This window comes from Vicugna pacos, chromosome 21, assembly GCF_048564905.1.
Source record: "Vicugna pacos chromosome 21, VicPac4, whole genome shotgun sequence".
NCBI lineage: Eukaryota > Metazoa > Chordata > Mammalia > Artiodactyla > Camelidae > Vicugna > Vicugna pacos.
In genome coordinates, this window is record NC_133007.1 from 6,897,945 (window position 1) to 6,911,652 (window position 13,708).

Below are 13,708 nucleotides of genomic sequence, written 5' to 3' on the forward strand. Positions count from 1 at the left end.
TTTTAATAGAGATGTGTAAAAATTTTACTATACAACTGAAGAAAATATTGGAAAAACCCATTCCCAAATAATATAGCAAAGGACCTAGTTTAAAAACTTGATGTAGCCTTCCATAAGAGTAAGTTGGTATTTTTATTTAGAAAATCTGAGGCATTGTTTATGCTTCCTAACTGGATTTCCAACTAGGGGGAATATAGATCTAGAGAGAGGATGTATGACGTAATGAATGCAAATAAACTGTATTAATTTGACATATAATGCTAATATCAAAATAAATCAGTTTCTTATAAAAATTGAAGAAAAAAAGAAATGTAATTTACTTTGGATGAGGCTTTAAAAGACGCTATTATCAGAGACACCATAGTTAGGGTGGGAAAATTCTTGTTAATTCACTAGAAATAAGTTGAAGGGTAAGTTTCTCAGTGAGAATTGAATTAAAATAAGTCTAAAGGCCAATTACTATTAAAATAATCTATAAATAACATTTTTACTGTTTACAATTATTACAAATATAACAAACCACAATGCTTCTTTCCATATTTCACTGCTTCTGATAGTACATTTTATTATTCTCTTGTTTCTTATTATATCATCACTGCCAACCTATTCCATCAACAAGTCCTCATTTATTAACACACAGCAGATGCACATATAAATGTCTACTCAATAGGGGATCATTCTGCTAATAAGAATAACTGGTCATGCATGAATCATAGCAGCTTCCTACTTAAACAAAGAGGGGTACACTGGGGAAATGCTCACTTAGCAAACAATGTACACAACTGTATTATTTTGTTATTGCAATGATGCAATTATATTAACACCTGAGTATTCTGAGTCTTTCAAATCTCATTTGAAAATAACTATAGAGATTTCACAATTAATTTAGGAAGGAAAAATAGGTGTTCATAATCTTAAAGTTGTTTCCTTGTAGTCAGAAGAATACTACATTTTTATGCAACTAACAGTTTAAAAGCTCCACAAAATCTAGTAATAAAATGACAAATAATCTCAAAATAAGAAAAGTAATCTAACTGGAAATGATTTACTTTTAGTATAAATTTAAAGAGAGAAAAAAAATGGCTCAAATTTTTCTTCTGTTTTAAAAAAAATGCTCTAAAAAGCATGTTTTCTAGATGATGACAAAATACACTGAAGGTGATGGTATAAGTCATCTTATCAAAATATTCTCATACTCTGAGTTCCACACTCAGAATTCAAACTCAGAAGTAGGCCCAGAGGTGCTATACTTAAGGAAATGATTTGTTTTTATTTATTTATATTTAGTGAAGTTGGTGGAAAAGAAGGAGATTCTCAACTTGTGATAAAAATCCTAGTGCAAGAAATAAGAAATATAAGTAAACGTACAATCACCTTTGGAGGGAAAAAACAAGATTTGGGTCATTTTCTTTTTCTGATTGCTATAAATCCTTATCTGTATTGAAACGCAGGTTGCTTTTAATTTGTTGAGTGCTTACTATGTTTTTCTAATAGGAAAGCCACATTTTATGTCTTCAGATTTTAAAATTCAGTTAATACTAGATATAGGGAGCATACTGCTAAGGACAAAAATAATTCTGCTAACCCTAAGGGGTATACAAAAGGAAACAAAACAAAAAATATAGTTTTCAAGGCAATATATTTTATAAAGTGAAAAATAAAGTAAGACAATAATTACGGGAATTCTGAAAGTTTGTGGACATTGGTCAACTTAATCACTAATCTTCAATCTACTATTAGCTGTAATTCATAATCTAAGAGATAATTACACGAAAACATTCTCAAATTGATTTTCAAAATAGAGTTGGTTTAATTTAGGAGTAAGCAGAAGTCCCTGCCCAGAGTGATTTTTTACAGTATCTCCAAAAATGCAGCTATCATTTTTATAGGAAATTTTATATCCTAATGCTGAGACTGCATGATTTTGAGACCATTAAGAAGTAGGTAAGGTGGAAGACGAAACGGAATTTATTAAAAACAAGAATCAAAGACAGTTTCTCAAATTAAACTTGGTGATCTGATAAGATATCCTTACTGCAGAGAACCGATACTTCATAAAATTGTTTTGTTGACTCCTTACAGAAATTTAACAGGAAAATAATAGTTTTACCAGTTAAAAAAAAGGAAACATGAAGTTCTACATGTTGTCACAGCTGATTAAATAATTTGTATACTTAAGTAATTTAATTAATTATAACAATTATTATTAGTTATCAAAATCACTTCAGTATCTGGGCACTTCATACTCCAATTTAGGAGGGAAAAAAGGTATGAGTGCTTTTCCCAGGGCCACTATACTGCACAGTATCAGATATACCAGTCACATTGTGTTCTTTGCTCCTAGAGCTGGGGTACCACTCATTTAGACTACAATGTGAATATGGCTTCTAGAGCTGTGCAATACAGGAATCTTGGTTTCATCTTGAAGGAAGCCAATGACCAATATACCACCCTAAAAATATGATACACAAATTTATGGACTTACCAGCAGCTTAAGCAGCCAAAACCGGGATTTATAATAGAAAGTTTTGGTGGGGTTGATAAGAAAGAAAACCATAAATCCATAAAGGACGAGTGGGTACACATATGTGGGGATGACACTAATTGGAGCAAAGAAGCATGCCAGAAGGCTCAGGCACCACAATATTCCAAGGAATCCAGCAATCTGATAACAGACAGGAAAGACAAAAAGAGAGAAAATTATTTTTTATTTTTTCCACTATTCAAAAATATCTTCAAAGGTAAGAAAAATGCTTAATTATTAAGTCAACAACCCTCTTCAAATAGAAAATAGACTTTAGTACCTACTAAACCAGCTATATAGCTAATGCACACTGTATTAGTGGAACTTTGTCTTGCTTTGATTACCTCAAAGAGATGCTGATGAGACAAATTGCTTCTTGGATTAAGTTCAAAGATGAGCACATGATTTACTCCAGCTTGTCTCCAACCATACGTGTTGATGCCCAGTAGAAAGAGGAATTCAATCAGAAGAAAGCCACCCCGATAGATTCTTATCAAGGGCCATATACTTCTATCTGCTTCAAGTTTAAATACAGCTGAAAGAATATCAATTAATTGGTTAGTGAGAAAATTCGTAACGTCTCCTTTAATTGTTTTTTCTATTAATTCTCAATGATACAGCCCTGGCACAGAAATTTTTAATAAAGAAAACCTAAACCTAGGTTATCTCAAGAGCCTGATAAACTTGCTTCCAAGTTCTTTCTTTTCTTCATTTCACTCTGCAAAATTCCACCAGAATGATTTTCCTAAAATTTGACTTTCAGCATATTTAGTCCATGGTGAAACAGTTTAGAACAGATTAGTCTGTTAGCTGGGGATTTCTGGCATGACACAACTTCTCTGGCTTTGTTTTACCCATTATTAAACTGGATATAGTAATGCTTACCTCACAGAGTTGCTGTGAAAATTAAAAGAAATAGTGTATATGAAAGCAATGTGAAATGACAGTAGTTACAGAATGCTTACTATGTGCTAAGGGTTGTTCTCAGTGGTTTTTTTTTTTATATATATCTATTTTTATCAAAGTATAGTCAGTTTACAATGCCATATCAATTTTGTTCTCAGTATTTTCACATGTAACAATTCATCTAACCTTCACAATGGCTCTGTGAGTTAAAAACTATGATCTCCTTTTGACTGATGAGGTAAATACAGTACAGAGAGGTTAAGTAATTTGTACAGGGTTACCAAGCTAGTATAGGGCAGAGCTAGGATTTTAACTCAAGACAATTTTGTTCCAAAATCCACATTCTTAATTACTACATTCAATTGTCCATATGTTCATATAAATGTTCAGTATCACTATTATTCTATAGCTCTCCAATAATTGTATCATTCAAATATTTAGCCTCACAATTCCAGTTCTTCACAATCTGATCTATAACTCACTTTCCCCAAACTTACCTCATAGGGCTCCTAAATTAATTCTCACCTCCTGATGAATTTTATTATCCTTTTTTAACATGTTCACTTTTCACATCTGCTTATGTTGGCCCCAGTACCTAAAATGGTTCTTTCTTTCCACCAATTCTATTTCTACCTATTACTTAAGAGTCAGATCTTTATCTATTCATAAATTCATTGAATCAATAGGTTTCATTTTGAGTCTACTATGTGCTGAACATTTCAGCTTGGCTACCAATTTCTCAATTTTCCACGCAACTATAAAGTTTATTGTTAGTACTACTTATTTGAAATTTAATTATATACTATCTTACATACTTAATTTAAATAACCACTTATTATTTATCTTTGTATGCTTTATAGTACATAGCACATTTAATAATTTAAAAATAACAGAGTGGAGAAAGCCTTTGCTTTGGAGTCAAATTCTACAGACCAAATTTCAAATCTTAGCTTTACCAGGGCAAATTAATTTTTTCTAATTCTGTTTCCTTGTTGGTCAATGGGCGTAACATCTACTCTCATAAGACTGTTAAGAAGATTAAACATGACATATACTAAATGCCTAAAACAATGTTTGGCTCATTATGAATATTCAGTATATGTCAGTTTCTTTTTCCTTTTACTTGAGGAAAATTTATTTTTTCATTAATCTGACAAATATTTATTAGGTGCCTATTACATGTGACACCATTTTAAAAGCTGGAGATTCAGTAACGAACAATAGACAAAATACTTGTCTTCAGGAAACTTCTATTCTGTATAATGTCAGATAGTGAGATAAGGGTTTTGAAGAAAAACAAAAGTAAAGAAATAAAGAGTGTTAGGTGCTATTTAGGTAGGGTGGCCAAGAAGACCTCTGAGAAAATGGCATTTGCAGAGACTTATAGCGAGAGAGAATGAATCGTATGAATACCCTCTAGGAACAGGGCCCCCAGTAGAGGGAAAGTACAAAGGGCCATAAGATAGGTATGAGCCTCGTGTGGTCCAGGAACAGGAGAAGGCCAGGGCCACTATGAATGAATTAGAGGTAAACTGGCAAAAAGTTATCTAGAGGCAGATCAGGTAGGACTTTGCAGTACTTTGTCAAGACTTAAGCTTTTACTCTGATGTATGAAGCCATGAAACATTTTGCACATAAGTGATATGACCAGATTAATAATTTTAAAGGGCTACTCTAGCTGTTATATGAAGAACAGACTGCAAAGGAAGAAGTACGGTAGCAAGAAAATTAGTTAGAAGGTTAAAAAAAAATATATATATATGTGGTTTTACATCTTGATTCTCAAGCAAAGGCCACAGATACATTGTAACAGTCGGGAAACAAAAATAAATAAGCCTAAATCCCAAAGAACATAAAGTAAACAACAGAGCTAATAAATTCAGCAAAGTTGCAGAGTACAAGATCAACATACAAAATTCAGTTATCTTTACATATACTAGTGGTGAACAATCTGAAATGAAATTAAAACAATTCCAGTTACAACAGCAAAATATAGAATAAAACATCAAGGAATAAATTTAACCAAAGAGGTGAAAGACTTATACACAGAAAACTACAAAAACCTATGTTCATGGATTGGAAGACTTGATATTGTTAAAATGGCAATTCTATGCAAAATGTTCTACAGATTTAATGCAATTCATATCAAAATTCTAATGGCTTTTTTTCTTTTTGCAGAAATGAAAAACTGATCCTCAAATTCATACGGAATTGCAAGAGGCCCCATATAGCCAAAATAATACTAAAAAAAGACAAAGTTTGAAGGACTCAGAATTCATAATTTCAAAATTTACTGCAAAATAGTATGGTATTGGTACAAAAAAAGACACACACGAATGAAACAGATTGAAAGTTCAGGAATAAATTTATATATCTATGGCTGACTGATTATCAACAAGAGAGCAAAGACCACTCAATGAAAAAGAATATTCTCTTTAACAAATGGTGCTGAGACAATTGGATATCCATATGCAAAAGAATGAAACTGAACCCCTACCTCACACCATGTACAAAAGTTAGTTCAAAATGGATCAGTGAACTAAATAGAAGAGCTAAAACTATAAAACTCTTAGAAGAAAATATATAGGTAAATCTTCATGACCCTGGATTTGACAATGGATTCTTAGATATGACACCAAAAGCATGGGTAACAGCAGCAACAAAAATAGATAAACTGAACTACATCAAAATTAAAAACTTTTCTGTATCAAAGGACATTATCAAGAAAGTGTAAAGACAATCTACAGAATGGGAGAAAATATTTGCAATTCATATATCTGATAAGGGTCTAGTATCCAGAATATATAAAGAACTCTTCTAACTTAACAATAAGACAACTTAATTTAAAAATGGGCAAAGGACTTGGATAGATATTTTTCCAAAGAAAATATACAAATAGCCAATAAGCACATGTAAAGGTACTCAATATCATTAGTCATTAGAAAAATGCAAATCAAAACCATAACAAGATACGACTTCACAACCACTAGGATGGCTATAATTTTAAAAAGAAAAGAAAATCTCAAGTATTGATGAGAATGTGAAGGAAATGGAACCCTCATAAATGTTGGTGGGAACAGAAAATGGTGCAGTGAACAATTTGGCGGTAACTCAAAAGGTTAAACAAATTATCATATAATTGAGCAATTCCACTCAAAGGTATATATCCAAAAGAATTGAAAACAGGTACCTGGGGTTGCGGGGATAGCTCAAGTGGTAGAGTATGTGCTTAGCATGCATGAGGTCCTGGGTTCAATCCACAGTACCTCCTCTAAAAATAAATAAATTACCTCCCCTGCCCAAAAATAAATAAAATTAAGCAAACAAACAAATGGGTACCCAAACAAATCCATGTATATGCATGTTTACAGCAGCACAATTCACATTAGGCAAAAGATAGAAACAACCCAACGCAGTTTACATTCAGTTTTGGTAGATACTGCTAAACAATTCTCCAAAGTGCTGTACACATTTCCACCCATTCACCTCAATATCTTCATTGTATTTCATTGTATAGGGGTAATATTATTATTATTATTTTTTAGCAGTTTCTAATTGACAGACACTTGAGTGGTTTCTAGGATTTTGCTATTATCAACAAAATGGCAGTGAATGCTCTCTGTTCATATATTTCTTTGCACCTGTGTACAAGTATGTTTGTAGGATAAATTTCTAGAAATAAAATTGCTTAATCAAAGTGATTGTATTTAAGATTTTTACATATACTGCTGAATTATCCTCTAAAGGGACTGAAACAATTATTACTCTTACCTCTGGTGTACAGTGCCTGCTATTTGCTCTTACGTGCACTTTATTTTTTTAAATTATTTAAATTTTTTATTGAGTTATAGTCATTATGTACACTTTAAATGGTCAAACTCTTTGTCAAACCAAAAATGAAAAATGATACACTGTTATAATATCAATTAAATAAAGGTTACTAGGAAACTATAAACAAATCTAAAAAATCTAAACAGTTAACTTTTCATCTTCATAAAATGAAGTATCTGGAATTCATGGATTTCAGACAAATTATTAAATATCAGGTCATGTCTGCCTGAGAAACTACAGCAACCGTGCATATTATTTTTTGACGTGAATGTTTGAAAAAAGGATTGCATGTGGACATGCATTACTACTGCTGTGTTTCTCTTTCAGTTTCAACACTCTCATCTTTAAAGCACCCACTGGGAGATAAATAAGGATAGACAGCTGACATTATTTACCCTGCCTCCCCCCATGGACACACAAAGATCAAACAAAGAAGGGTTTTGAGGGGTGAGAACATAAATGCACAACACTAAATGCATAAACCATACACATTAGAAAACAAATTAGACTGTCTCACAAAAACACAGGCTACGTATGTGAATGAAAACAAAATGCCAACTTGTCCCTGAATTTAAGAAAACCTCTTTTCAATTCATTCACGTGAAAAGGATGAAGTTTATTTATCTATTCTTATGTTTTATTTATGATGATGATGATTGTAAGACCACCACAGTCATCTTGGAAATAAAAGAAAAAATTTCAAACACAGATAAGTAAGGTTTTTCCTACAGAAAGAACAATTTCCATCACATACGCCATATACTTTATATTGATGTAGTACCTCACACCTAAAAACATGTTTTATTTACACTTCTTAGCTGATATCTATGAACTGATCTCAAGCTATCTTTTCACTCTTATCATCTAATACTCTCCTTTACCCTAGGTGAATTTATCACTTCTCTCCTTCATAATCCACTCTCTCCTCCTATGCTCCACCCCAGTCAACTAAATCTTCGTTCATCTGTCTCTTTCTCTTGGAATGCCTTTCATTCCATCAATGTCCAGTATAAATGCCATTGCTTCCACAGTCTTCCCTGATGCTCTCATTTAAAAGTAATCACTTGTTCTCTTGATCTGTTTAGAAAACACTTCCTACCTTGTAGTGTATTATTATTGTTATAACGTGTCTTAATCTCCCCAGCATAACGATAAACTTCACAATGAGAGGAATTCTCTTATGTATCTTAAGACCCAAGATATCAAGCATAATCATAGAAACATAAAATTTACTTGTTGAATGAAGGAATTCTAATATAACCCTGTAAATTCAAGGTATCAAGCTCATTTAACAAATGAAATTGTTTCAGAGAAGTTAAATGATGTTCTTAAAGCCAAAATAACGAACAGTTGACCTGGGACTGAAACCCAGGCAAGGCCTTTAGAAGACAGGTCAGTGTTCTTTCCACAACAGCTAGCTTGATAATCTAGGGTTAGACTTTTTTATTGCAGTATTTCCATACATACCATCTAAATAAACTGCATTTGCGCCTAGAGACAAAGAACTACATTAAAATATAATAGTAAATCATACCAATATTAAATCATGAGCGCACAGTAGACAATAATAAACTACTTAATTTTTGGTAAAACTAGTGGAGAGGAGAACTCTAAAAATAAAAGTGAAAACACACTGCTAACAGGAGTTCGTATACTATCTAAAAGCCATTACAATTTAGGTTGTAATTTCACAATTTGCAATTTGATAATCTTAACTAAGAAGAATGTTTAGAGGGAATAATGAGTTTAGTAAATTATTTCTTGAACATCTGCTCTATGTCTAGCACTGCATTAGGAACTTGAAATACAAAAATGAAAAGTACACAGTCCCTGCGATCGACAATACTAAGTGTGACAGTGATATAAACCTTCCTTGTTCGGGTACTATTTGGACTAAAAGTGCAAAACAGCATATAATGGAGATTTATACAGTAACATCTATTTCTAAGTCATGTTTCCTTGCAGACTTCACTGAGTAGAATTTAATCCTTTATTAATGACTCACAGTTATTATAAGCATAAGTACACAGTGTTGTGAGGTACACCAGGATTATCTGCCCTTAAAGTAAAAGTCCTCAAATGCAAGAATCTTTGATATTGTGGCTGCTTTTTTTGCTGTTTGTGTGTGTGTTTTCTGAATATCAGTTAATTCCATCTCTGTCCTTCTCTTCCACCCATTCAGACTTCAATGAATGCTTTCTGAACCCTGACTATGTCCCAGGCAATGTTCTAGGCACTGGAGATACAATGGTGAACAGGAGAGACAGAAGTCCAAGCATCGAGGAACTTATATTCCAGTGGGAAACCAGATAATAAGAAACATAAATATGTAATATTATGTCATGTAATCACCTGAAAGTGTGCTCTGAAGAAAACTAATGTCGACTAAAGGAACAGAATAGGCTATTTTCGGGCAGGGTGATCAGAGAAGGCCTTACTGAAGAGGCAGCCCTGAACAGAGACTAGACGAAGTGAGCAAGTAAGCCATGCGGATGTCTGGGGGAAGGGCCTTTCAGGCAACTGAAAGGGCTCATAGATGGGAATGAGCTCGGTATGTTCAAGAAACAGCAACAACACAGATGTAGATGGAAACAGTGAAACTGAGTGTGGGGAGGATGACAGACTATAAAGTCAGAAAGGCCCACAGGGGTGAGATCTTGTAAGCCATAGCAGGAACTTCAGTTTTACTGTAAGAGAAGCCACTTAATGGATTTTGAAGAGCAGAGAGACATGATCTAACTTGCATTAAAAAAAAGACATTGGTGGCTCTAAGGAGGCAGGAGTGGCCATATGCAGACAAATTCAGAAGGCTGTCACAGCAGACTAAGCAAGAAATGGCTGCTTAGACAAGTATGGTACTGGTGGAGGTGGTCAGATTCAGGACATATTCTGAAGACAGAGGAACAGGATTTGCTCATGGATTGGAGATGAGGTATGAGGGAAGAGTGACTAAAGGTTTCTGGCCTGAGAAACTGATGAAAAGTGATGCTATATGGAAGAGAAAGCATACTGAAAAAATCTGTTCATGTAAGTTTGAGATGCCTATTAGACATCCAAGTAGTCAATTAAATACCATTCAGAGGAAAGAGTATATATACTTGGGAGTCATTAGCATACAGATGGTATTTATAGCCATAGGCTTCAATAAGATTGCCCAGGTAGGGGGGTGTAGGGATAGTTCAAGTGGTAGAGCACATGCTTAGTATGAGCGAGGTCCTGGGTTCAATCCCCAGTATCTCCATTACAATAAATAAATAAAGTGAAATTACTCCCTCCCAAAATAAATAAAAATAAATAAAATTAAATTTAAAAATTAAAAAAAAAAAAGATTGCCTAGGTAGGAAATGAATGTAGACAGAGAAAGAGATTTGAAGACTGAGCCCAGAGGTTACTCCCCAACATTTAGATGCCAAAAGAAAAGAATAGCTAGCAGAGGAGACTGGAAAAGAACTGCCAATGAAGCTTAATAAGAAAACCAGCAGAGTGTGGTTTCCCAGCAAAACCAACTGAAGAAAGAGTTTCAAGAAGGAGTGATCCACAATGTCAGACGCTGCGAAGGGGTATATTAAATTCTGTTGGGAGGTTTAGTAAGACTATGCCTCCCTTGGTATTATATCATTTCTTGATGTTGGGAATGCACTTGCTTATACCAATTTCTCCTACTTCTTTATAATTTTGAACTTCTATAGAATAGAATATTATATAACGAAGTTTCTTAAACTTATATGCAAAGTAACTGTAAACAGGTTCTGGAAAGGATGTGACAGAATCTCTAAAAAGCAAAGTAAGTGATTTTAGTATATGAATATGTAATATCTTATTTACTCTCATCTGTGATCAAGGGAGCTGAGGTTCTTGATAACTGAACCCTGAAAATGATAGAGAACAAGAAGTCATAAACTAGCAATGTTTTAAGAGATAACTATACCCAAGAAGAACAAACCAAAGAAACAACCAACACTCACCTCCTTGATTGTTCATAAAAACAAAAAACTTAGCCCTGACAGATTTCTCTTTCAGTAGCTTTGATAGTTTGGTAGTAGCTTTGGTAGAGGGATAGAATATGACATAAGCATTATTAGTAAAAATAATGTAGTTCCAAATTTAAACTACTTACCGGCAAGTACAAGGGTAATATTCAGTACAATGAATATTCCACAAAATAGGCCAACTCTAAAAGTAGTCCATGCTGGTGCAGGCTGTGGACAGAAAAAGAGCACTTTGAGTAAAGGGCAAAATACTGAATACATTTAGTATATGGTGCAATAAATTAGCACTACAAGCCTCAAAGTTCTACCATGAGCCAAAAATATTTTATAATCTGATTTTTCACAAATCTAAACCAGAGAATCATCCTATAATGAATTTATATGAATATATGTTTGCAGTTGTCTTCAGTAAATACCTAAGAGTGTAACGGCTAGATCTTATATGATAGGTGAAGGTTTACCTGTTTAAGAAACTGCCAAACAATTCTCCAATATGGTTATATCATTTTACACTCCACCAGTAGCATACAAGATACCAGAGTTCTTGGTCCTCCAACATTTAGTATGTCAATCTTTTTCATTTCAGCCTTTCTAATAGGTGTGTGTTATCCCACCCTGGTTTTAATTTGCATTTCCATGCTAATGATACTGAGCATCTATCCACATGCTTATTTGCCACCTATACATCTTTGATTAAGACCTTTGGCCCATTTTTAAGTTGGGTTGGTATTACAAGCTGCTGCATGTAATTCTCTGTGCTATTTAGTAGGAAGGGTCTTGTTGTTTATTTTGTATGTAGTAGTTTATATCTGAAATTTTTTTTAAAGTAATGAGACTAGTATATTTTATCAGTTAACAGACTGTGTTGATTATAAAATGGGCAAAACAAACCAACCAAACAGCTGGAAGCAGATACTAACCTGAGCAGCTCCCAAAGGGGGAACACGTAAACGCTTCATAGCTTTTTGTCTGTCACCATCTTCAAGTTCATTGGTCACTACAGCCTAGAAAGACATATTATTAAATTTTGACACAGGTTATACTAAATTTGAGTAATGCATAAATAATTCTGAACCATTTATATATATGCTATTCTAATAACCCCTTGGTGAATGTATACTGGCAAAGCAAAAGAAAAAAAATCATGAGCAAGAATATATGTATTCAAAGCAAGCAACTAATAACAAAGGGAAATAGAAATAAGGAATTATTTCATTAAAAATAAGACATTAATGTTATTGAAAATATGTAGTATACAAGTGAGATCACTATACCTCAGTTTCAGAGATGAGCTGGTTGATTTTCTTGCAGGTATAAAATGGGGCTACCTCTACATGAGCCACTCGCCAATCTGCTCCACGAGATGTTTCCAGGATCTTGTCATGCTTTTTAAGGATTTTTCGGAACCCTGTAAAATTCAGATTCTACAGAAAAAAAGGAGAAACACTATTATAATTTCCACCACCATGAGAGAAGATGAAAAAATAATAAGCACTTTGCACTGACTGAGTTGACTGAAGATTGAGCACTGAGAGAAATAGCAATGCTTTCATAAAAGCATTTACTATAAAAGGATAAGACTCTTCTTTCTTATTTCTTTTACTCCTCCCAAGGTAGTATGCTATCAATAATACAAAGAAACTCTGTACTATGAATCCTATTATTTCTATTTTATGCAGATTAATGGAAGTCTTAAAACATTTTTCTTTCCATTTTCCTATGTACGATTATTCTCAAAATAGCTAATTTATTTTATTTTACTTCTTTGATCAAAAGTATATTTTCATTAAAAATTCTGTATTTCTCATATACTGAATGCATTTATTAGTTCTTTGCTTTTTGAAGGACTGGTAATAGCTATGCATTTCTGCCTACTATGCAAGCATGTATGAACAAGTATGGAAAACAGATGATCACCTGTTCCTCTTAACTCCATTTTGCTTCCATTCCTTCTATTTGGGGATGGGAGTGAGAAGAAGAGTCAGTGGAAAAGAAGTGATCATACTTACAGGGTTCTGCTGATAATGGGTTGGAGCTCATACTTTTTCTCTATTTCTACAATATCAAAACAGTGTACTTTTCTACATTCTCAAATTCTGTTATTTTTTGATCAATAGACAAAAAAGCAGGAAAACATGGATTTCCAAAGTTCTTTAAATCACAGATTTCCCAAATTTGCTGATCACATATTCCCAACAGTTTAGAAAAAAAGAGAGGTTGGGGAGAGAAAGAAAGAGAGAGGGAATTCCCTCCAAATTAAGCTTTGCCTTGCTGGCTTGTTAATGTTTTTTTCCCCCCATACTTTAATGGATCAGTTTAAACTCTCCTGGTTTGGAGACTGCCTTTCAATCAATTTTCCTTTCTCCTCATATGCAAAATAAATGTATTCTTACAGAATAGACAGCCTCAAAGAACAAAGGATAGATCAGAACTTTTATAATTAATTGTTTTTTAAGGA

At 33.4% G+C, this 13,708-nt stretch overlaps 1 protein-coding gene across 1 annotated transcript in view; it reads right to left on the bottom strand.

The window, feature by feature from the left end:
- The window catches only part of XPR1 (xenotropic and polytropic retrovirus receptor 1), a 157,039-nt gene that overhangs the window by 39,163 nt on the left and 104,168 nt on the right, over positions 1–13,708 (bottom strand). The window contains exons 5-9 of the mRNA XM_072946006.1: positions 12,525–12,674; positions 12,171–12,254; positions 11,379–11,460; positions 2,869–3,059; positions 2,486–2,665 (exon numbers count right to left, since the gene is read on the bottom strand). Of these exons, the coding sequence (XP_072802107.1) occupies positions 2,486–2,665; positions 2,869–3,059; positions 11,379–11,460; positions 12,171–12,254; positions 12,525–12,674 (687 nt within the window). The remainder of the gene's footprint in view (positions 1–2,485; positions 2,666–2,868; positions 3,060–11,378; positions 11,461–12,170; positions 12,255–12,524; positions 12,675–13,708) is intronic.